This window comes from Peromyscus maniculatus, chromosome 4 (assembly GCF_049852395.1).
Source record: "Peromyscus maniculatus bairdii isolate BWxNUB_F1_BW_parent chromosome 4, HU_Pman_BW_mat_3.1, whole genome shotgun sequence".
In the NCBI taxonomy this organism is placed as follows: Eukaryota; Metazoa; Chordata; class Mammalia; order Rodentia; family Cricetidae; genus Peromyscus; species Peromyscus maniculatus.
In genome coordinates, this window is record NC_134855.1 from 146,459,897 (window position 1) to 146,483,949 (window position 24,053).

The 24,053-nt window shown below is 40.4% G+C and overlaps 1 protein-coding gene across 3 annotated transcripts in view; it reads left to right on the forward strand.

The window, feature by feature from the left end:
- The window catches only part of Chd6 (chromodomain helicase DNA binding protein 6), a 186,617-nt gene that overhangs the window by 64,058 nt on the left and 98,506 nt on the right, over positions 1–24,053 (forward strand). For all 3 annotated transcript variants that reach the window (XM_006971044.4, XM_076571225.1, XM_042276720.2), the window contains 2 exons: positions 16,206–16,353; positions 17,970–18,119. In XM_006971044.4, the coding sequence (XP_006971106.3) occupies positions 16,206–16,353; positions 17,970–18,119 (298 nt within the window). The remainder of the gene's footprint in view (positions 1–16,205; positions 16,354–17,969; positions 18,120–24,053) is intronic.

The window sequence follows — 24,053 nt, forward strand, 5'->3', positions numbered from 1 at the left end:
TGTTCACCAAAGAAATTTGATAGATACAAGCACAATATTCTACATATTTATTTTTATTGCATTTAGGAACACTTTTCCCTGAAAATAAGATTTTTGTTAGATACCTTATGAACTTGTTAATATTTGGTGGTGTTTCTGTTTTCTAATTAAAGATAGGAGTTCTAAAATAAAGAGATGGCTCAGGTTAAAAGCCCACACTCCTCTCGCAGAGGACCTTACTTCAGTTCTTAGCATCCCTGTGAGGCAGCTCCTGTGTGTAACTCCAGCCAGGGGGTCTGACTCCCTCTTCTTTCATCTTTGGGCACCTGTGCTCAAGTGCACAGGCACGCATACACATAATTTTAAAAGTAAACATATTTAAGAAATAATAATAAAAGATAAGTGACTTGTCCAGGACAGACTGGTGAGCTTCATTGTCAGCTCTTCTGGTTTGCATGACTAAGGTCAAGAATGAAAGTGGAAGAGCCCTTGTCAGAAAGATTTGTAGGGATTGGCTCCTTCAGATTCTCACTTTGCATACTCAGTGGTATTCTTGGAAGGACTGAACTGGCTCCAACTTTTTTCTTTTTCTTTCTTTTTTCTTTTTAATAATTCCATTTGCTTTGAGAAGCATCAAGCAGAAAGTTGAGCATGTCCTGGACCTAAACAATAATTGTAGTATCTAGCACATTTTCCTTTTTAAGTTTAATATTAATAGTGATTAGTGTTTAGGACTCTCAGGATACAAATCTAAAACTTCAAAGTAGGAAAAGCTTTCTTTATTTAAACAATTATTTTCTTCTTTTCTCCAGATTAGTTTTGAGTGTCTTGTAGATGCCTTAAGTATATAAAGCTTAAGCAAGAAAACACTTCCAGGAAGTTGAGTTAGGCCTTATTATTTCCTTGGCTCTGAAATTTTAGTTTCACTTAATATAACTTGTTTGTATTATTATTATGGTATTTTTATTCCAAAGGGGATTAGGATCACTTTTGTAAGAAAACATATACAGGTGTGTGTGTGTGCAAGTCTTCAGACAGTGCTGTACATATGTATACACATAATGGCAATAGCTGTTGTATCCTGTGGAGTCATGAAATTGATAAGAGATCACTAGTTCCTTGGGGAAGCCAGGTTTTAGCAATTAAGAAAAGTTTCTCTGGAGAACAGTACGTGGTATAATAGTTGCTGTTCTCAGTGGCAGCTTTTGCATCTTATATTTCCATGTACGAAGAACTTTCTTTTTCCTAAAAGCCTTTCTTTTGCAGAAGTCTGCTTCTTTCTGTAAAACACAGCCTGGCCAGCATTCTGGTTGTATATGTGGTTTTCTGGCATTCCTATTCAGTATGGAGGAAGTGAGTACCTGAGGAATTTATGTGCAGTTCTTGAGTGTCTGCTCCTGAACAGGAAGCCAGGCATTAGGACTGAGCTAGAGGTTTCTATTAGAAACTTGGGTGTGGAACTCTGTTGTTGGTTAAGGGGAGAGCCTAGCTTAGAAATTTCTACCTGTAAGAGTGGCGTGGCTTATTTCTCTCTCTCTCTCTCTCTCTCTCTCTCTCTCTCTCTCTCTCTCTCTCTCTCTCTCTCTCCCCTCCCTCCCTCCCTCCTTCTCTCTCTCTCTCTCCCCCTCCTTCTCTCTCTCTCTCTCTCTCTCTCTCTCTCTCTCTCTCTCTCTCTCCATGTTGTGTATGCCTTTGAGTGTACAGTACCCATATCTATGCACACACACATAGAAGACTACAGTGGAATGACAGATGTCTTCCTCTATCACCCTCTGCCTTATTGCTTTGAAGTAGGATCTCTCACTGAACCCTCACTGGCCTTTTAGGCTAGGCTAGCCATCTTTGCTCCCAAATGCTGGAGTTAAAGGTGTACACAGCCATGTCTGGCTTTTTACATGGATTCCTCATGCTTTCAAAACAAGTGCTCTTACCTCTGAGCTGTCTCTCCAGCCTCTGTATTCTTTGAAAAGGAAGAAATTAATCCGTATCCTGGCCTAAGTGGAAGACTGTCTACCTGGTTCTCCTGTTCTCAGACTTTGCTGTGTCTAGGGAAAACTGGGGCAGCTTGTAAGAAACGTAGATTCTCTGACCACATCCCAGAGACAGTTTCTTAGGTGGAGCCCTGAGAAAATTATAGTCCTGAAATCTCCTGGTAGTGAAAGTGCAGCAGGTTCTTAACTATCCTTTGAGAAATGTAGTCCCAGATGAAATTTGTCAGGGTGGGTGGGAGTGGGGTGGAGCATATTTAAAGTTATATATTTAACATCTGCTAAATATAAAAAGCAAAAAAAGAAGAACTGTAGTTGGTTTGATCAGCCCTGTTCTCTGCTTCAGCCTTTCTCCCCAATTTGTTTTGCTTTGTCAATATGGAACAGATTTTTCTCCCAAATCCAGTAAGCTTAGTAGCTTTGTAGAAGAAAAGTTTTGCCATCTTCTTCTCATCTGTGTCGGTTGCTTCTAGAAAGTTCTAAACCCCAGACCTTGTGACTACAGAGACATTGGAGATACCTTGAGTACTACTGTATCAATTGCCAGTGTGGAGCACGAAGAATGGACAGCTGACACTGTATGAAGGCCAGCCTTTTTTCTTTGTTTAGAATAAATACCTGCTTATTGAAGCCAGTTTTAGGCTCAATAGATTCTATTAAAGTTGTTTCTGTTGAGAAGTGTGTGCTGGATACACAAATGACATAGCACATATGGTGTGTGTTAGGAACACACCAAGGACAGCTGTGGTGTTGGTCCTTACCTTCCATCTTGTTTGAGGCAGAGTCTTGTTGTAGTCAGTTGTTGTAATGGCTAAACTTAACTGCTTCATGAGCTTCAAAGGATTTTCCTGTCTCCTTCCACTCACTGTAGGAGCACTGGTATTATAGGTGCTACTCTACTCCTGTCTTTACATGAGTTCTAGAGATTCAAGCTCAGATCCTCACACTGGCAAAGCAAATGTTCTACCAACTGAGCCATCCCCCTGTTTCTGTTTTTAAAAGTTTCAGTTGTGGACCGGGCAGTGGTGGCGCACGCCTTTAATCCCAGCACTCGGGAGGCAGAGCCAGGTGGATCTCTGTGAGTTCGAGGCCAGCCTGGGCTATCAAGTGAGTCCCAGGAAAGGCGCAAAGCTACACAGAGAGACCCTGTCTTGAAAAACCAAAAAAAAAAAAAAAAAAAAAAGTTTCAGTTGTGTATTAGGATATAGAAGATAAATACAAAGATGGGTAAAGATGATATGAATTCTGAGTAGGGACTTTGTATGTAACCTACTGGGCTTTATGGTTAGTAGAGAAGGAATCTAATGGCTTCTGGAGCTTTGGACAGTTTCCATCGATGGTTTTTTATTTTTTGAGACAGGGTTTCTCTGCATAGCTCTGGTTGTCCTAGAACTAGCTTTGTAAACCAGGCTGCCTAGAACTCAGAGATCTGTCTGCCTCTGCCTCCCAAGTACTGGGATCCAAGTTGTGGGTCCCCACACCAGGCCCATTGCTGATTTTTTATTTGTTTGTTCTTTTCAAGAGCACCTGTAGTGCTTACTCACCATCAGCCATCTAAGGTAGGGTCTGGTATTTAAAGACGTTCATCAAATCTATAAGAAAACAAATACTAAATGTATTGCTTCATAAATGCCCACTTATGAACTATTCTACTGTATTTTTTGTGCCTGCTGCATCTTGCTGTGTTTAAAGGCATTTTTATTGAGAGTATTATTATAATGAGTAAAGGAAAAGAAGGTGTCACAGAAGTATTGTCTGAGTTTGTCGCTGAAAAGCTCTGTGATCCAGAGAAAGCCTTACTATTCAGACAGAAGTATCAATAAATGAAAGCACCTGATATGGTTGTATACAAAATAGCTGGAAAGATTTAGAAGATTAGGAGTGTTTAAGTTCTAGCCTAGGAAGTCCCTTGGAAGAGGTGAATATTGAACCAGGTATTAAAGGAATTAGTAGATGAGAGAAAACTTAAGTAAAAAGAGCAAGGCATTTAAACAGTTGTTCGTTGGGGCCTTTGTTAAGATAGTAGACCAAACACACTTTAGTTTCCCTTCTCATGGCCCATTCAAACAGTTGGGAAAACACTGGGGAATACATTCTTCAAAAGTGAGAGCTGTTCCTACCTTTCTCAACAAGAAACACCAGCACTGTCTTTTCTAGTGCATAAATGGCTGTGGGGGAAGTCCCAGCTTAGATCACATGCTGGGACTGCATTTGCAGCTGAAGTGGAAGTGCCTCTCCCTCATGGTGGAGCTGGCAGCTCTTGGGAGGACTGGAGGCATCCAGAAATGGAGGAAAGAGTTGACATTACTGAACCGAAAATGGAGCAGAGGAGCCATAGCGTCTCTACCTTTTCCTGCTTGTACCCTAAAAGTGGGGAAAGGGATGGTCACTTCAAAGGTCCTGCTTGTAGGTGTGGAGGTCTGAGGTTGTATTGATGTGTCATCAAGAAGTTGTATATTAGTTGTAAATTAGTACTCTCAGATCAAGAAGAGGTGTGTTGTCTAAAAGACAAGAATGGTTGGGGCTGGGAGACAGCTTTGTCAGTGAGGTGCCTGCTGTATAAGCCTGAGGACCCATCAGAGCTTCAGTACCTACATAAAGAGCTAAGTGTGGTGGCACACGCCTGTAACCCCAGCATTGAGGGGTGAGCATAGAAGGATCCCTGGAACTTATTGAGCAGCCCACCTAACCTAATCAGTGAGCCTCAGGTTCAGTGAGAGACCACCCAGTCTCAGAATACAAGTTGGAAAGCAGTAGCGGAATACACCCAATGTTGACCTCTCACCAACATATATACACACACCCCAAACAACGAAAGCCAACTCTGAATAGTTTATTAATAAGAAATGGTCAGAAAACAATTAATGAAAAATTTATAACAACATCACCTAAATCTAGGCATTGTGGCTTTTATGCCTATAATCCCACCACTTGGGAGGCCATGGTAGGAGGATTACCAGTTCCAGGCTAGCCTGCTTTGCATAGTAAGACATAGCATTAAAAAACAAAAAAACAAACTCAAATTAAAATTAAAAAAAAAAGTTGAGTACAGACAGGAATAATAGAATTATATAAAAATCTGAATTCAGTGACTTTCTTACCAATGGTTTCAGTAGCCATTGCTTAAACGTTCAAGAATGTTTGGCGAGAAGTGTGGACTTCTGGTTAGGTTAACTAGGTTAACAACTAGTTAGGTTGTTTTCAAAACCTGTTTGGGGAGTAGAATGTGGTGCATGGAACTGCTTGCACTGAGCATTTGAAACCTTCCTAAACTGTCTGAATTTGTATCTTCAGTTGCTTTTAATTGGTAAAACACTACATCTTCATCTTAGAAGTTGTGGTTCTTTTTCAGTTTTTATTGTCACCAACGTATGTAGGTCTTTGTTTTGGTGCTGCAGATTTAGCAGTGAAAGCCTCCAAGGCAGCATAGATCTGGCTCCATTTTGTCTACAGCAGATTGCATCTGTACCAAAACAAGTGCCTTTTAACCAGTGTCCTTATTTTTTGTGCCAAATCTGTTCTCTATTTATAGATGGAATTAAATTGGGTACTATGAAAGTTGAATGAAATGTGCAAATGAGCCTTTTCATGGTAGTGTCTGTGTTTTAGGAGCGTATTGCTGGGAATATCAAAGCCTGTGGATGCTGGGCTGAAACTCTTCTCTTAGAAACTGTTTTTCCAGGCCGGGCAGTGGTGGCGCACACCTTTAATCCCAGCACTCGGGAGGCAGAGCCAGGCGGATCTCTGTGAGTTTGAGGCCAGCCTGGGCTACCAAGTGAGTTACAGGAAAGGCGCAAAGCTACACAGAGAAACCCTGTCTCGAAAAACCAAAAAAAAAAAAATAAAAAAATAAAAAAATAAATAAAAAAAAAAAAGAAAAGAAACTGTTTCTACAGTGTTAGAGTGGTCCTACACTGGAGTCCTCAGCCTCTGCTTGTCAATGGATGCTGTGACTAGAGTCCAGAACTGTTCTCAGTGTCATGATTGTAACTCATTCTTGCCTGCTAAGACTATAATTCTCACTCTATAAGGTTTTAATTCTTAAAATGGGATGAGGAACTACTTTGAAATAATGTGCTTTGATAGGTATACTCTTTCAGTGCCTGAGATCCATGGGCACAGTGTTGGAAGACCTGTAATTGTATGGTGCCAAGACATACTGTGTATCTTCTCATTTCTAGATGTAGCACTAGATTTCAAACACATACTTCTCAAAAAGACCTGGGAGCTGAGATGGGCTTGGGGGAGAAGTATAAGAAATCTTGTCCGTCCATTGCTTGACACTGTGGTTTGTTTCTGTTTAGAAAGCCATGTAATATAAACTACAGTAAGTAAAGATTCCCAGAAAGCTTAGTTTGTGAAGCCATGTAGAATACAAGAGAGACAGCTTTAGAATTTGGTATAGTTTGTATGTTGGTAGTTCCTTGTGTATTATAAGTGCATAGTGTATGTGTTCTTACCATAGATACATGTTTTATTATAAAATTGTTGGATTTTGTTGCCCAAAATAGGTATTTTGACATTAAAAACAAAAATCTTATGTCTTCCTTTTCCCTTCCCTGTCATACAAGTTAGTTTTTTTCTTAACTGGAAGCTAAAAAAGAGAAGATTATAGAAGTAAGGTTGTTTTGCTCAGCCTCCAAAGCTGTTAAACAGAGAATGTTAGGACTTTATATTATTCAGAACTATTGGTCACAAGCAATGCAGATCCAATTTAAATTAGCTTAAGTTAAAAACTAATAATTGGGGATGTGCCAGTTAACAGAATCAGAAGTCTAATTGAGAGTTCCAATGCTTTTTTGTTTCTAGTTGCTCTCTGGTTAGAGTTATGACTACCACAATTTTATATTGTAGAGGAAAAGACATTAACTTTCCTACCTACTCCTCTCCAAAAGATTTATTTTACTGTGTGTGTGTGTGTGGGGGGGGTGTTTAGGTGCCCACAGTCCCAAATTATTTCTTTTTCAAGGAAGAACTCCCAAGTTGTCATAGCAGTCATCTATGGACCAGTCAGTTATAAAAGGAATAGAATATCATAGCATAGCCTTAGCTATATTTTTTCTTTCTATCTGGGGACCAGTATTGAGTATACAATCCCCTAATCTCCTTCACACAAAAAAGAAGAAATACAGTATCCATTTCATCAGTGCAATGGGTATCTATTTTAAGTTGTTTGGAGGCCTGACAAGATGGCTTAGCAGGTAAAGGCACTTGCTACACACTTGATAACATGATTTAGATTCCTGGCTCATATGGTGGAAGGAGAGAACCAACTCTCACAAGTTTTTCTCTGACCTGTATACTCAAACCAAGCAACACGCACACGCACACGCACATGAATTACTAAATTTTTAAAAGTTACTTTGGGCCTGGGAAGAGGTCCTAGTGGATACTTGCTGTGCAGGAATGAAGACTTGAATTCAGATGCCTAACATGCATGTGAAACACTGGGCGTGGCTTCTTGTGCTTGTTATCCCACTGTTAGGGAAAGGGACAGAGACAGGTGGATTCTGGGAGCTTACTGAACAGCCAGCCTAGCAGAAAACAAAACAAAAACATGGTGGGCATCATAATCAGTAACAGTGTCTTAAGGGAATAAGGCAGAAAATAATAGAGGAAGACACAGCTGAGTCTTGCTCTGGCTTCTGGGTACACGCACATACACAAAGTGTACCATACACAGGAGCCATTTAAAAATTTATAAACATTTATATAAAATAGCTTACTCCTGTAAATGCCTATTACATGTCTTTTTTTTTTTTTTTTTTTTTTTTTTTTTTTTTTTTTAAACCCCTGAACTGTTTGAGGATAAATTGCATGCACTATGCCTTTTTGTTACGAAAAACTCCAGGGTGTGGTTGCTAAGAGTAAGGTTGTATTTTTACATATCTTTCCTCTAGTTACCCTTTCATTCCTTTGTAACAAATAAGCAGTCTTATTAAGACTGTGCAGAAGTCTCATTCCTTCTTATTTTGTACCCCCTGGCCTTAATCACCCATTGGTGATTCAGACTGGACCTCTTCTTTCCTGTGGTGGTTATAACATGATCTTCCTAATCTACTTCCTCTTCATTCACCATAGAGCTGTAGTGAACTGAGGCTCTCCTATCCCTTATTTAGTCATTATATTTGGCTGCTGCCAGTGCACAGTCCCACTATTTTCAATTACGAATTTCTTCACTGTCCCTGGTTACTTTGGTGATCATGTGGTCTTGGTTTAGGGCAGCAAGATTTCCTTAGGATGTCTCCAGTGACTTCTTGACATTCCACCTTCAACCTTAACATCTTCATCTTTTATTTTCTGATGGTGAGATACTTCAGGCTCTCCTTCTGTCTGCTTTGTTTTATCCTGGGGGTCTGCCATTTCTTTGGGGAGAAAGTAAGATCAAAGTGCTAGGTGAGAAAACTGACATGGAAGAATCCCTTGATGATGTCAGAATTCTCATGATTGGGTCCCTTCCTGAAAGCCTGACTTCTGACTACCTCTTATCAGGGACCAAGCATTCAGCATACCAGCCTTGGGATATGATCAGATACTATACCCATTAATTCATGGGGTTGAGGTGGGTTTTTGTTATTGTTTGTTTGTTTGTTTGTTTGTTTTTTCATATGGTGGTGTTACATTACTTGTTGCATTACTTGAATTCATTCATTTGAGCTTGTTTTTAAATCTTTGGGCTTTTATTTCTTAGCAGTGCAATTTTAATATATCTCAGAATGTCAAGTCTATATAAAAAAGAAAAGTGCCACCTTTTCCAGTATCCCTCTCTCCTTCCATTGTCCCTCTCCCATCCAGTATAGATAATTAATTACTGATTATGGTTTGTACTTCTTATGATACTAGATATATACATGTGTTTTCATTTTACCCTTAACACCAAAGGATGATATTTTACACTTTGTATTTTCTATTTAATGTATAGAAATCATTCCATTATCAGTTTATAGAATACTTGTTTTTATAGCTACATAGCATTCCAGTTTGTGTATCCTAATTTAGTCAATCTCTTTTATGTAGACATTTAGATGATTATCAGTTTTAAGTGATACTCATTTCTTTTTTTTTTTTGCAGTTATCAAATCTTGCAGTGAATAACCTCATGCATGTTTCTATATTGTTGCAGGTATCATTAAGTAAATTTCTGTAAGTAGACTACTGAATCAAAGAGTACACACATATGTACATAGTTTTATTTCTATGTATTCTTTGATTATTTTAATGCATATATACAGTGTATCTTTAGATCATATTCATCTTCCATTTTTCTCCTCCAACTCTTTCCAATCCCCATCCTACACTTCCCTCTCAAGTTCATATCCTTTTATTTTTAGCCAGAGCCTAATTAGTGTTAGCCATATGTACATGGGTGTGGGGCCATCCACTGGAGCATGAGAGCACCTTACTATGGGCTACACCTTGAAGAAAACAGACTCTTCCTCTCCCAGCAGCCATCAGCTGCTAATAGCTCTTGAGTAGAGATGAGCCCCTCCCCATCCATGCTGGAACGTTTTCTGGCTTGGTCTTAGGTAGGTCTTATAAAGGTGTTCTATTTTCATTGCTGTTACTTTGACAAATACTTAGAGAAGGAAAGTGTCATCATTTGGAAGTCAAGGTAGGAACTCCTCACAGCATTGCCTCTGACCAAGGAGCCATGGGTAACACAGCTTGCAAGGTGGTTTACAAGATGGCTTATACTCTATACAGTTTTAGGACTGCCTAGGAATAGAACTACCTACATTGGCCTGAGCCCTCCTATATCAATTCATAATTAAGACAGTCTGGCACAGACAAGCCTACAAGCTGGTCTGATCTAGGCACTTACTCAGTTGAGGTCCTCCTCTCAGGTGGCTCTAGGCTTTATCAAGTTGACAGTTAAGCTAACCAGAAGAGCAGACAACCACAGCTTTTGTGAGTTGATGAGTGCCACAGCCCTGTGGTCTCCAGAAGACACTCTTGACCTGCCTCCTATACAATGTTCCTTGAGCCTTAGAAAGGAAGAGGCTATGATGTAGATGTTTCATTTAGAGCCAAGCGCCATCTGCTGCAAAAAGAAGCTTCTCTTTTTGAGGGGTAAGAGCTGCACTCATGTATAAATAGAAGGATCGGTATTTAGAAAACAGTTTGATACTATATCCACTTAGCAAAATAATAATAGCAGGTTCTCCCTTAAGGCTTATGACCTCACCAACCATGGTTCTTGGCCATTTTCAGAAAGAGGTGTGAATTCCCTCCTGGGAAGCAGGCCTTAAATCCAGTTAGAAAGTCATTGGTTATCCCCATACCATCCATGCCACTGTTGCCCCAGTGGGCCTGTCTTGCCAGGCTGGTCATTATTAGATAGCTCACAGAGTTTATAGCTGGGTAAGACTGCTAATAACTTTTCTCTCCCAGCATCCTACGTAGTACCTTCCAAAACTGTGAAAGCTAGCTAGCAGGGAAAAAGCTTTCAGGGTGGTACCAGTTTGATTTTTCCATATCTTGTGACCAAAGTAGGTGATGTCTTCAGCAATAGAATCTTACCATCAAGTTCTGATGGGCAACCAAGAGCAGTGGTAGTAGTCTGTATTGTTTAGAGAGTGGGGGTCTCTGAGATTCCTCTTGACCAACTACAAGAAGGACTCTATCCCACAGCTAGCACTGAACTTTTTGTTTGATAATCTGTTGCTTTTGGGAAGAATATTATCCTCCTATTAGGGTACCCTATCAATTAAACTTATTTAAAATGTGTGTGTGTGCGCGTGCTCACATGCATGCATATGTTCATGTGCATATGTGTGTGTGTACAAAGAGAAAGACTGTAAGTTTTCATATGCCTTTTAAAAACATCTTTAATATTAACTGTTCATCTCCCACCTCCTTTGTCTTCTTCATCCTTCTCCCCAACTTAGCCTCCCTATTATTTCCATTCATACCATTTGTGTTCTACTATCCCCCTCCCCGCAGTTGCCCACCTCATGACTCTTTTTTAGCTTCGTGACTTCTACATGAACCCCAGTTTAAACAAACAAAACAAAATTTAAAGCTGGGCTCCACATATGAAATGGAATATGTGGTGTTTCTTTTTCTGGGCTTAGATGACTTCACTCAGTGTGAACCCTCTTCTCATTTCATTGTCCATTCTTGAGTAGATGGACATCTAGGCTGCTTTCATTCCTTAGCTATTGTGAATAGAGCAGCAGTGAACATGGAAGAATTAAGTATCTCGGTGGTAGAACATAGAATTCTTTGGGGACATGCCCAGAAATGGTATAGCTGAATATTACCAATCTTTTTCTAGCTTTGTAAAGTATGGAATGTTTCATTAGTCTGAATCATCCTTGCACGGGAACTGTGCAAATCTTTATCATTCTAATTTTCTATACATGCTACAGAAGTAAACACTGTGTGATTCTATTAGCTATAACCAGTCACTGTTTTTAAGGAACCTGACCATTGAGTAAACAAGTATTCATGGACCAAATCTATCTAGAAATAATAGAAATGTAAGAATTATTAATAAAATGTTTCTACTGATAAACTCCCAAGCCTTGGGTTTTTAAAACTTACTACAAAGTAGGGAAATGCATTTTATCTAGAATCATCCTGGAAGATGAATTCGGGGGATAGTTTCTTGATATCCTATTTAAAAAGTAACATTTTCAGGCTTACAAGGTCTCTCTTCCTCATATTTGTCTTTATCAGAAGAACTCCAAGAAGAATTTTTACAATTTAAAATTGATTCTTTTGTCAAAGGTAACCTGGAAAGTCATGTTGAATTTTTTCTCAATGGAGTATCTTATTAATCCCCAAGTAAACACATAGGGTCAGGAGACATTTTGCTGTTTGCTGAGATATTCTTCCAGCTTCACCTCCTCCAGCCTCTAGCTAAAAAAATTCTAGAGGTGCCCAGGCTTAACTTTGGAAGTGTTTTGCCCTCATTCTCCTATTTTCATCATTCAATGGACTTCCAAAAATGCATTCATTTTCATAGTAAAATACTCTATTTTGAAGAGGTTCTATTCTTTAATTATGATTTGAGCCTGTTAGCTTTTAGTATAATTTTGCACAGTAAAAACATTCCAGTACATATGTATATACACAATTGCTTTCTAAGTACATGTTTAAAATGAAGAGTAAATGTCTGGACAAAATTTAAATTAATGAAGTTGCATTTAATAAATGAAATTAATTTCAGGTGTTGGGAGCAAAGATTTTACATAATATTGAACAGGTCTCAGTATGTGCTTGTAATGGTGACTTTCGGAATATCAGCTTTCTTTAAATTTGTGTCAAACAATTAAGCATAAAATCTTTAAGATAGCAGTAAAATCACTAATAACTATAGGTTTGATTTATTTTTATGTATTTATTAAATGTTTTTGTTGATTCTTTTAGTCATTAAGATTCAAGTAACACTGAAGTAGAGTTGAAATTTTTATATTTTTCTGAAGGAATAAAATTGAGTCAGTAAATATTATATCATTGGAAAAAGCAGTAACCTTGGCTCATGTGACCTGAGTGTCAGTCCTTGTCCTACAGCTGACTTTAGGACCTTTTCTGTTTATAGGTCAGTCTGGAATATGAGGATTGTGTGCTGTGGCTTTCTTCATTGAGTTGAACAGTGTATGAGTATTTTCACCAGCGAAAATAATTATTGTGTGACTTTTTAATGAGAAGCCCTGTAACTGAAATAAGATTTCTATGAAAATTTAGAATCTTAAAAATTTAGAAGTAGGCCGGGCGGTGGTGGCGCACGCCTTTAATCCCAGCACTCGGGAGGCAGAGGCAGGCGGATCTCTGTGAGTTCGAGGCCAGCCTGGGCTACCAAGTGAGTTCCAGGAAAGGCGCAAAGCTACACAGAGAAACCCTGTCTCGAAAAACCAAAAAAAAAAAAAAAAAAAAAAAAAAAAAAAAAAAAAAAAAAAAAAAAAAATTTAGAAGTAGGACCTTTTGTTTGTGTTTTATTTTGTTTTACTATTTGAAGGTACAAATCCCTTATTAAAGTCTGTTATCCTCTAAAAGGATTGAGTTTCATTCACATCCTTGGTTTGGATTGGAATAGTTTTTGTTGTAAACTTTCCCAGTAGATAAACCAGTCTTCAGCGTTGAGACTTTAAAAATGGACTGCCTTCCCACTGGCCTGGTTACAGGGTCTGTGAGGAGTGAAGGGTATTCAAGACTGTATTGGCCAGCATTCTGGGCCTACCCTTCGTCAACAGGCATCTTAGTCCTGTCCTGTCTCCAAACTCCACCCACTTATCTCTCCCAGTGTCAACTAGTTCTCCTAATGGAAAACACCAGTAAAGTTAACTCTTTCCTTGACCTCACATCCTATTATTTGCTGAGACTTACTGCTGCTACTACTTCTGGGTCTTTGAAATCATTCTTAGCCTCGAGTCCTCCTCATTGGCTGTATCTAGCATATGTTTCTGTCCTCTTGCCTGCATTTGCCATCATGGACCTTTTCCTACAGGGCCAAGTCTAAACTCTCTGACCTAGTGCTCTTTAAATTTTTCCTTCCAACTCTCTTAATGTAGTGTTTCTGTACATTTGCACTGTCATCCAGCCGCACAGCTGTTTGTTACCCAAGAATGCCATGGTGACTCTCCAAGAATGTACAGATTCTTCCTGGCTTCAAATTCTGTCTTCACTGCTTTCTAGCCTTAAAACTCTGGAAATTTCACTTAGCCTCAGTATACTTCATATTCTGCACAATAAAATGAGAATAAACTGTTATCTGCCTGATAGTTTATGGGGTATAAAGGAGATAATCCATATAGAGGACTTAGAGTTGTGCCTTCAGTACTGTTATATGTATTGTATAGCTACAGTCATTGTTAGTTACTCTTACTGTTTTCCTTTTGAATATCTTTCTGAATTCTGTATATGTCTTTTTTCAAGGAAACTTACCTAAATTTCCCCAATTACAAATAATCTTTTTAAAAACATTTATGTATAAGAGTGTTTCACCTGCACTGTCTGTGCACCATATTCATGCAGTGCCTTTAGAGGCCAGCAGAGGGTGTCAGATCCCCTGCAACTGGAGTTACAGAAGGTTGTGAAACCTTCATGTGGGAACCAAGCATGGGTCCTCTGGAAGAGCCCCTAAGTGCTCTTAACTGCTGAGCTATCTCTTCAGCCCCCACAAATAATCCATTTATTAATGAAGACTTGCTTAAATATTAATTGAATGCTTTCTGTTTTGTATAAGGCATAAGACTACTCAGAGGAATACAGAACCTAATCACATCCTCTAGGGAAGGATAAGAGAGATCAGAGATGTATAAAATGTCTATTTAGCGAATGTTTATTGAGCCATCTGCAAAGGATCTGGGCATCCTATGAGGTATATGAGTTCTAAGCATGGTGTCATAATTAATGATTGACTTTGGTGAGATAACAGAGTTTGAGTACTTAAAGCATTGCCAACATGTTTGTCAAATGTAAGAAAGAATTTACCATACATGTAGGTCAGGGTCTTGGTGGGTCCTTGAAGGATATCCTACCTGTCTCTTAGGAATCCTCTGTAGCTGGAGAGCTTTTCCCTCCGATTCCCTCCAGGTCCCACCAAGTCCCGCCAGTCCCAGAGCCCACTTGTAAAATAAGTACACAGACACTTACATTATTTAAACTGCTTGGCCATTAGCTCAGGCCTATTGCTGTCTAGCTCTTACTCTTATATTTAGCCCATTTCTATTAATCTATATTTTGCCACGTGGCTTGTGGCTTACTGGTACCTTGCATCTTGCTTGTTCTGGCGGCGGCTCCAGGCAGTCTCCCTCTCTGCCTTCCTGTTTCCTCAATTCTCCTCTCTGTTAGTCCCGCCTATACTTCCTGTCTGGCTACTGGCCAATCAGTACTTATTTATACAGAGCGATATCCACAGCAAGTCCTCCATATAACACCCTGGGCTATGTGTCTTAGGGTTCCTATTGCTGTGAAGAGACACCATGACCATGGCAGCTCTTACAGAGGAAAGCATTTAATTGGGGGGGGGGGCTTACAGTTCAGAGATTTAGTCCACTGTCGTCATGGTGGAACATGCAGCATGCAGGCAGAAATGGTGCTGGAGAAGGAGCTGAGAGTTCTACATTTTGATCAGCAGGCAACAGGAAGTAAACTCTGACACTGGATGTAGCTTGAGCATAGGAAACCTCAAAGCCCACCCACACAGTGACACACTTCCTCCAACAAGGCTATACCTACTCCAACAAAGCCTCACCTCCTAGTAGTGCCACTCCTTACAGGGAGCATTTTCTTTCAAACAACCACACTGTGGGTATAGGGGAACTCTACAGCACCCAAAAAGGCAAGGGCAGTGTTCATTCTGGGCCTTTTACAGAAAACATCCTCCAAAGAAGAGGATGACAGGACCCAGGTGGTGGTGGCGCCTTTAATCCCAGCACTTGTGAGGCAGGGGCAGATAGATCTCTGTGAGTTTGAGGCCAGCCTTGTCTGCAGAGTGAGTTCCAGGATAGCCAAGGCTACGAAGAGAAACTCTATCTTGGAAAAAAAAAAAGGAAGAAAATGACAGATTAAGGAGGTTGCTCTTCCTATGTACCTTAAAGGGATATTGTAATTTGATGACTTTTAACGTCTAAGAAGCAATCAAACTTACTAGTTAATGATATTGGCTTAAATTCAAAGTGAAGTTTTAAACAAATTTTTATTCTGTCCTATAACATTAATCATAGCTATGGCAATCATGGGAGCGAGTATAATCGGAAGTTTCTCTCCTGCCTGGCAGTTCCCAAATAACCATTCAGAGGCTTAATATTAATTATAAATGATTGGCCAATGGCTCAGACTGTTACTAGTTAGCTGTTAAATTTAAATTAACCTATGTCTAATAAGCTTAAGTATTACCAGTTGGCTGTGGCGTTACTAGTCTGCTGGCATGTTGTTCCTTGAGTGGCTGGATGGCATCTCCCAGACTCTGCCCTTCTTCTCCTGTATCTCTGCTTGCATTTGCCTCCTGGCTCTGTCCTGCCTTGCCCATAGGCCAAAGCAGCTTTATTTAGTAACCAGTGGGAACAACACATAGTCACAGTGTACGAAAAGACAACTCACATCAGGTGAATAAAGTGAATGCTGCTTCAACCCAGGCAGGTGTTTCTTCCCATATTTCTGTATATTTCTGGCACAATAAGTTTCTCCACTAAAGTCTACATTGGTCATAGAATTCCACGGTATGGTTTCATTGCTTTAATCATGAGTTTTCAAAATTGGTCAACAGTTTTAATTCTGAATGTCTTTTAGCAAGGAGCAAGGACCAACCCCAGTGGAGAGAAAGAAGAAAGGAAAAAGGAAAAATGAAACCACTGTGGAGAGTTTGGAACTGGATCAGAGTCTGCTGAACCCATCCCTGCGGAGTCCTGAGGAGCCTGCCGAGTCTGCAGATAGCCAGGTACAGCTGTGACTGGGGACCTGCTGGACCAGTCTTGACATTGACTCCATGCTCTTCTGTGTCTGTCCTCAGTGCACTGCCCTTATCCACAAACCCAAGCAGTACTTGCACTGTCTTGGTGGGTGAGCACATAGACTACACACAGGCTATTTCCTAAGTCTGATAGTGACATTGATAAGTTTTCTGAAGTTTAATGTGTTTGCTGTCTCATAAAGTAGTGTATCAATCTTCGGAGGCAATTAATGTGGAAAATTAAGTTATGAGACAGGCTAGGTAAGGTTCAAAGACTCATTTTGGCATGTAGTTCCCAGAGTGCTAACCTCATTCCCAGTGCTGGCAAAGCCAGAGGTGTAGTATATGCCAGAATAATAAGGGAAGTTCCCAAACATGGAAATAAGGCGCTGCCCATCTAACTCAGTTCTTAATGCAGAATGCCCTTGACACTGGTGGGGATGTTCTTTTCTAAGTTGAGGTACCTTCTCTAAAGTTCCATTTTCTTTGATATTCACAACAGTGTATCTGAACTGAGACATCATTCAGAATGAGACCATGCTGGTGGGCCCCCTTTAGTTTCTCAGTGATGTTCACTCTAGGCAGGCATTGGCTAGTAACATCCTGGTCTTCGTAAGTAAGAGTGTCTACTGTCAGAACAAAAGTCACCTCATGGCCTGTAATCTAGAACTGGTGGCTGTTAGGCAACCGTGCTGACAGGAAAGCAACCATATTGAGTTGATAACATTTGGTGACTTAAAGGTTTGCAGGATTATGATTTCTAAATAGAAAAGGGTAAGGTTTTTTGTTTTGTTTTGTTTTTTAAAGAATCCCTCAAATGACATTAGACGTGATATAGTGAAGAAGTGATAGCAACATGGAGAGATGTTTACAAAATGTCTTGTAGAAGAAAAAGGAACTGAGGTTTTACTTGTTTTGCTTGGCTTGTGGTATTTAAGGTTTAAGTATATGGGGACGTGGTGCCTGTGACTAGTTCCCTAAAGTGTTCCTGCTGCTTGGAACCAGTGATAGGTGGAGATGGGCATCATTGCACTGCTTTGTCATGCACTGCCCAGCAATTCTAAGTGCTTGGTTAGAGTTGCCTCCTTACATAAGACTTACTATTTTGTCACACTTAAGATATCTCCCTGTTTTAAGTGTATGAGATTCTCAGTCTTAGTCCCAATAAAATTTGTATTAATTTTTCATACTACATTTTTAGGAGTTGGTGGCTAAGTGAATTTGAAAAAAAGTAAATAAAAACTAGAAAATCTGATTGGACTTCAAAGACAGAATTCAGAGGTCACCTCCCATTCCTGTTGCTTGGGACTAGAAGCCTCAGAAATGCAGAAAAACATCACTACTGTTGATGACTAAAATGCATCTCCCTGGACGCTGAGGCTGCACTCTTAGTGGATCAGGCAGTTAAGAGATTATACCATCACCTTCTCCCTCACTTAGCTAGATCCCGGGCTATATGAATTTAGTTCTTAAAACAGTACAAGATTCCTTTTGGAAGTTGAAAATATCATGCTTGGCCTGTCACTAAATGTAGATGATGATATTTGTGTGAAAGATTTTACTTTTGACTCACAGCTGCTCTGATAAGTGTGTTTATTTTGCAGAAACGGCGCTCAGGGCGGCAAGTGAAGCGCAGAAAATACAATGAAGACCTTGATTTCAAAGTGGTAGATGACGATGGGGAAACGATTGCTGTTCTGGGAGCTGGCCGGACATCTGCACTCTCAGCTTCTACGCTGGCCTGGCAGGCAGAGGTACAGCCTGTGCGTGATCTTAGCGCACTTGGAATCACATTCAGACTCCTCCTCTCACTGGTGCCCACATGTGCACACTCTCCCTGTTTCACCAGATAGCCATTTGAGAGAAATGATTTTTCCCTCTTGTTGCTCTCCAGCCGAAAAGCTAGCCACCTCATCTTCCCATCTACGGCCTTGGTCTGTGCTGTCCTGCTTTCATGCTCTCTCCCAACACTTTGTACAAGTGGACCACCCTCAGTTAAGTTTCACATAAAATGCGATCTCTGTAGAAAGGTCTTTCCTGCCTCTTTGATAAAAAATAGATCCCTGTTTCTCATCCCAGCCATTGTTTCTTGCTTATTTCCTTCATGACATAACCACACTTTAAAATTTTATTGGAATGTGTGTCCTCTAAGATTTTTTTTTTAATCATTAGAATGTAAGATTCTTGCTAGATATGGTAAATCACATCTGTACTCTGGCATTCTGTAGACTGAAGAATGAGTATCATCATCAGTTTGAGGCCAGCCTGGACTATAGAGTGAGACCTTGTCTCCAAAACAATCCCAAAAAGACTCAGTAGCTAAGAGTCTGCCAGCCTAAGTTCAATCCCCGAACACACATGGTGGAAGAAGAACAAACTTCCCCAAGCTGCCTTCTGACCTCCACACAGGTGTCATCTAACATACATAATTCCTTAAAAAGTAAGAGTCTTGGCCTGGAGAGATAGTTCAATAGTTAAGAGCACTGGTTACTCTCCTAGAGGACCTGGGTTTGAGTCCCAGCACCCAGATGATAGCTCACAACCATCTGTACCTACTCTTCCACAGGATCTGACACCCTCTTCTAGCCTCCTAGGGTAACAGGCATGCAGGTAGTGCACAGACATGCATGCAGACAAATGCTTACACACATAAAATAATAATAGAAAATTTTAGAGCAAAGTCTTATACATAGTAAATTTTTGTCTAGATAATAGAATCAAATGAACTCGTAATTATAGTTGGAACTGTGGTTTGACAGATGCATATTGTGTGCCTGCTACAAGGCCAGAGTCTGGGATGTAGGTTTAAGTATCCAGATGATTCTTCATGCCACAGAGCTATGTCTAGTAGAAGGACATATGGCTTTACTAACACTGCAATCAGTGCAGCCTATAAGTATGTACTAGGCATAGTGACCACACAGAAGTTGGACTAGATTAGAGTTCATTCACAAGTTGAAGGCCTGAGAGACATTTCCTAACAGTCAGCCATAGGTTATGATATGACCATGGAGATAAGCATGGCTGACTGCTGGGTGTGATTTGTGGATTCAGACATAGGGCTGAAAGGTAGAAGAAGCCACACTGTGCAGAGCCTTGCAGGTCATCTAGCATGTGTGGCCTTTGTACTGTGAATTGAATTAGAGTTGGAAGGCATCAGTGGGTTAAAGCAGAGAGCAAATGACTTTATTTGCATTTCAGTTGCATTCTCTTCCTTTTGGGAGCATTTGTTGAGGAGAGTGATGGCACTGGGACTTGATGCAGACATATAAGTAAAAGGGGGTTAATTGAGGAGGTCTGTGCCAAGTATCTGGTTTACAGATGAAAGGGAAGTACGGAATCATGCTGTGGGTATAGGAGGGAAGTCATTGCCAGTAACACATTCTGGGACACAGGGTGTCTGTCGTTCTGGAGTCCCTGGTGCTGACTGGCAGAATATACTGAGCACGCAGAGTAGCAGCAAGGCAGGTACCCATCCTTGCCAGATGCTCATATGATTATAGAGGCTAGTGATGCCTGGCCTTCAGCCACCTTTTCTCCAGTCTTTATGAGTAAAGTCTTGTCCAAATTTAACCATTAAGAAATGAGGCATTGTGGTGGTATTGTGTTCCCCAAAATATTGTGTACCTTAATAAACTTATCTGGGGTCAGAGAACAGACAGCCACTAGATACAAAGGCTAGAAAATGGTGGCACTCACACCTTTAATCCTAGCATTCCAGAGATAGAAATCCCTCTGGATCTCTGTGAGTTCAAGGCCACATTGGAAACAGCCAAGCATGGTGACACGCCTTTAATCCCAGAAAGCCAGCCTTTAATCCCAAGGAGTGGTGGTAGAAAGTAGAAAGATATATAAGGCGTGAGGACCAGAAACTAGAGCATTTGGCTGGTTAAGCATGTGGCTGGTTAAGCTTCAGGCTTTCGAGCAGCAGTTCAGCTGAGATTCATTCTGGATGAGGACACAGAAGCTTCCAGTCTGAGGAAACAGGACCAGCTGAGGAAGTGGCGAGGTGAGATAGCTGTGGCTTGCTCTGTCTCTCTGATCTACCAGCATGGACCCCAATTACTGGCCTCGGGTTTGATTTTATTAATAAGAACTTTCAAAGATTCCTGCTACAAGGCATAGGCCGGGCAGTGGTGGCACACGCCTTTAATCCCAGCACTCGGGAGGCAGAGGCAGACGGATCTTTGTGAGTTCGAGGCCAGCCTGGTCTACAGAGTGAGTTCCAGGAAAGGCGCAAAGCTACACAGAGAAACCCTGTCTCGAAAAACCAAAAAAAAAAAAAAAAAGAAATGAGGCACAGAATGGTCCAGGCTGACAACTCAGTTGATTTCATTCCTTTGCTAAGGTTATCCAACCAGTGAACATGATGATCATTAGGAATAATACATTGATGTATTTGTCATTGCAGTACTTTTCAAATAAACAGTTAAAAACAGTTCTTGAAAGATTGCTTGGAGGCATAGGAATGTGTTGCTTTATTTGGGCTTTCTTTGGACATTTTATGGTTTAATTGGTAGTTAAACCACAAGGGATTTATTTCCTACTAGAAGTAATTTATCCTAAACCATTTATCATACTTCAGGTATAGTTATGACTTCTCAACTACCTGAAGGTAGCAGTTACAAATCTGACAGATGATCTCAAATTTTACCAAGTCTTTTTCCTCGAAGTATATTAGTATAAAGAGTTTTATATGGAGAAACAGAGATAGAATTGAGCCTTGCATTAATTATGTCCCAAAACTTCACCAGATTTAAACAAGAAAGAGCCTGATGTGTATTTTCTTATGCATTTTGCTGTTCAGAGTGGCAGTCATGTGAATATGTAATCTAAAGTCTTAAGGCCAAAGCTAGCATGCCCCAGGTCTTGAGAGGGCAGCTTATTGAGAGGTTATCAAAATCAGAGCCCTAGCTGAGGTGGAACCAAATCAGCTTCTTCTGCATTGTTTTTACATGTGGATTCTTGGTGAGAATTGAACTAATTTCTCAAGCTAACAAAAGCATCAATGCGTGGATTCTCTCTAGGATTCTGGGTATTTCTCAAGGCACAACAAATTATTGTGGGATTTTAAGAAAGCTGGGACTTTTCTTCTGTCCTTCCAGTAAGACCCTTTGATTGCTGGGCTTGGTGGTACTCCCCTTTACTCCCAGCACTTGAAAAGCCATCCTGGTCTTTAGAATACCTGGGGCTACATTTTTAAAAAGAAAAAAAAAAAATCTCATTCTGTGACATCTGTCTAGCTGCTTGCTTGATCTTACTGTGCACAGATTTTTACAAGACTGTCTCAGTTTTGGCCTCCCAACTATTTGTGTAGTTTATGTGATTTTTTTATATTCTGGAGCAAACAGGCTTTAATTTGAATAAGGCATCAGCCCATGTCACTCTGTGTGCTCTCCTCTGAACTTTGCCATTCGTGGTGGGCTGGAGACTCCTCTGGCCTTTCCGCATGCATGGCAGCCTGGGGTCTCCTTCACTGGCCTTTCTCGTGCATAGCAGACTAGATTTGCTTTCCCTTTTGAGGATGTCCCTGTTCCCCATCAACTAGAGACTTGCTCTGCTCTCTGCTGCAAAAACACTTTAGTATAATTAGCCCTGTCACTGTCCTTTGAATATCTGCCAACTGTCCCCTCCCCCCCAAACCATGAGCTACTTCAGAGACAGGTTTGTATCTTTAAATGAAGCCCCAAGAGCTTTCTTTAGACGAAACCTCTCACAGCAGTTTCTGTCTTCTATTTTGTAATGTTGCTATTGTGTTTATTTATAGTGTTGAGTCAGCTGGAACCCTTGAACCACTCACAGCTTGTGATGGGTTTTCATTGCCTTTGCTATACTGCTTTTAGTATCACCCTTGTTTGGCCTGTTAATTGGATTAAAAATTTTTGCAAAACAGAATCAGCTTTTAATTTTTCATAATTTTCACTTAGGTACAGCTTTGTGTTAGTAGTTAATATATCCTTGAACTTCATTTTATGTATATATGTATGTAATGAATAAATATATTTAAACTCATTAGGTAAATAGCTATATTTTCTTTTTGTTTTTGACTCCGACATTAAAAGACAAAGATTATGCCGGGCGGTGGTGGCGCACGCCTTTAATCCCAGCACTCGGGAGGCAGAGCCAGGCGGATCTCTGTGAGTTCGAGGCCAGCCTGGGCTACCAAGTGAGTCCCAGGAAAGGCGCAAAGCTACACAGAGAAACCCTGTCTCGAAAAACCCAAAAAAAAAAAAAAAAAAAAAAAAGACAAAGATTATATTGGTTTACCAGGCTCGTGTTTTCTTCTTTTCCTGATACTGACATTATTTTTCCTAGTGGTGCTTATGCTTTTTACTATAACACAGTCACTTGGGCCTTCAGACAGCCTCCTTGTGTCAGGTCCCTTGCTGCCATTTGGTTGTGCTGTGCTTGTCTGTGTACCTGATTCCATACCATGGCCTCGGTTTGATCTCTTTACTGTTGGGCTGCTTTCCACTCTTAGCCAGTGTGCTGGCTAGTTTTATGCCAACTTGACATAAGCTAGAGTCATCAGAGAAGAGGGAGCCTCAATTTAGAATGCCTCGGTAGATCAGGCTGTAGGCAAGCGTGCAGGACATTTTCTTAACTAGTGATAGATAGGGGAGAGCCCAACCCACTGTGGATGGGTCTACCTCTGGGCTGGTGGTCCTGGGGTCTATAAGAAAGCAGGCTAAGCAAGCCAGTAAGCAGCACCCTTCCATGGTCTCTACATCAGCTCCTGCCTCCAGGATCCTACCCAGTTTGAGTTCCTGCCCTGACTTCTTCACCTATTCTAGAATCCAAACTGTTCTCACTTTGTAAACTCTTACTGATCTTATAGTTACTGCCATAGTAAGCATTTTGCTCTGAGACATTCTAAGACAAGTGTGTTCATCATGTCTTCCTTTGATGAGATTGCTGGGGAGCTGGGACCAAGCTCAGAACCACTTTTCCTTCTCTGTGACATTCGGTGAAGACTTGATGATTTGAAACAAGTTTTACTTCTTGCTAGACTGATCTTGATTGCTAACTAAAGAGAATTACATGGTATGATTAGTTGTGGTGAGAGTAAATGAGATTTTAAATATGGGATTTTCTTTGAGAATAAAATTTTTAAATGATATGAGTCTCTAATACACAAGGGTATGAGTTAAAAGGATGATTTGAGAAAACAAAGTATTTAAGAGCAGATGGTTTTTTATGGGCATGTTTGGCAGGCAGATTTAGTTTATATCTGTGTATCTGTGTAAACTGAATGTTTATACACACGTGATCTTGCTTATACACAAACTAAGTTTAGGGGGAAAAAGACCCTAGTATTCTGTTTCCTTCTTCCTTTGATTAAGTATTTTAGAAATGCACATTTTTAAATCCCTTTTCCTTTTATTAAAATGTGCAAGAAAAGAAAAACCCTCTTCTTTATTATCTGATAGTGTCTCTGTTGTTTTTCTGCTGGCACAGTGGCTGCACCTGAATCTACTGCTGTTTCAGCCAGTTAATTGTGGCTCCACAGTTACTGCCCCGCTTCTCAGGCAGCAGACCTGAGACATAGAAGTCCCACCAGACCTGCCTCCTGCCGCTGCTGCCAATTGTAGTCTTTAACTAAATCTCTATCGTTCTATTTACCAAGAAAGCTTGGGAGCCAGAGGCTGGGGTAAAAACCTGCTAGCTCAGATAGGTTGAGGAGGAAC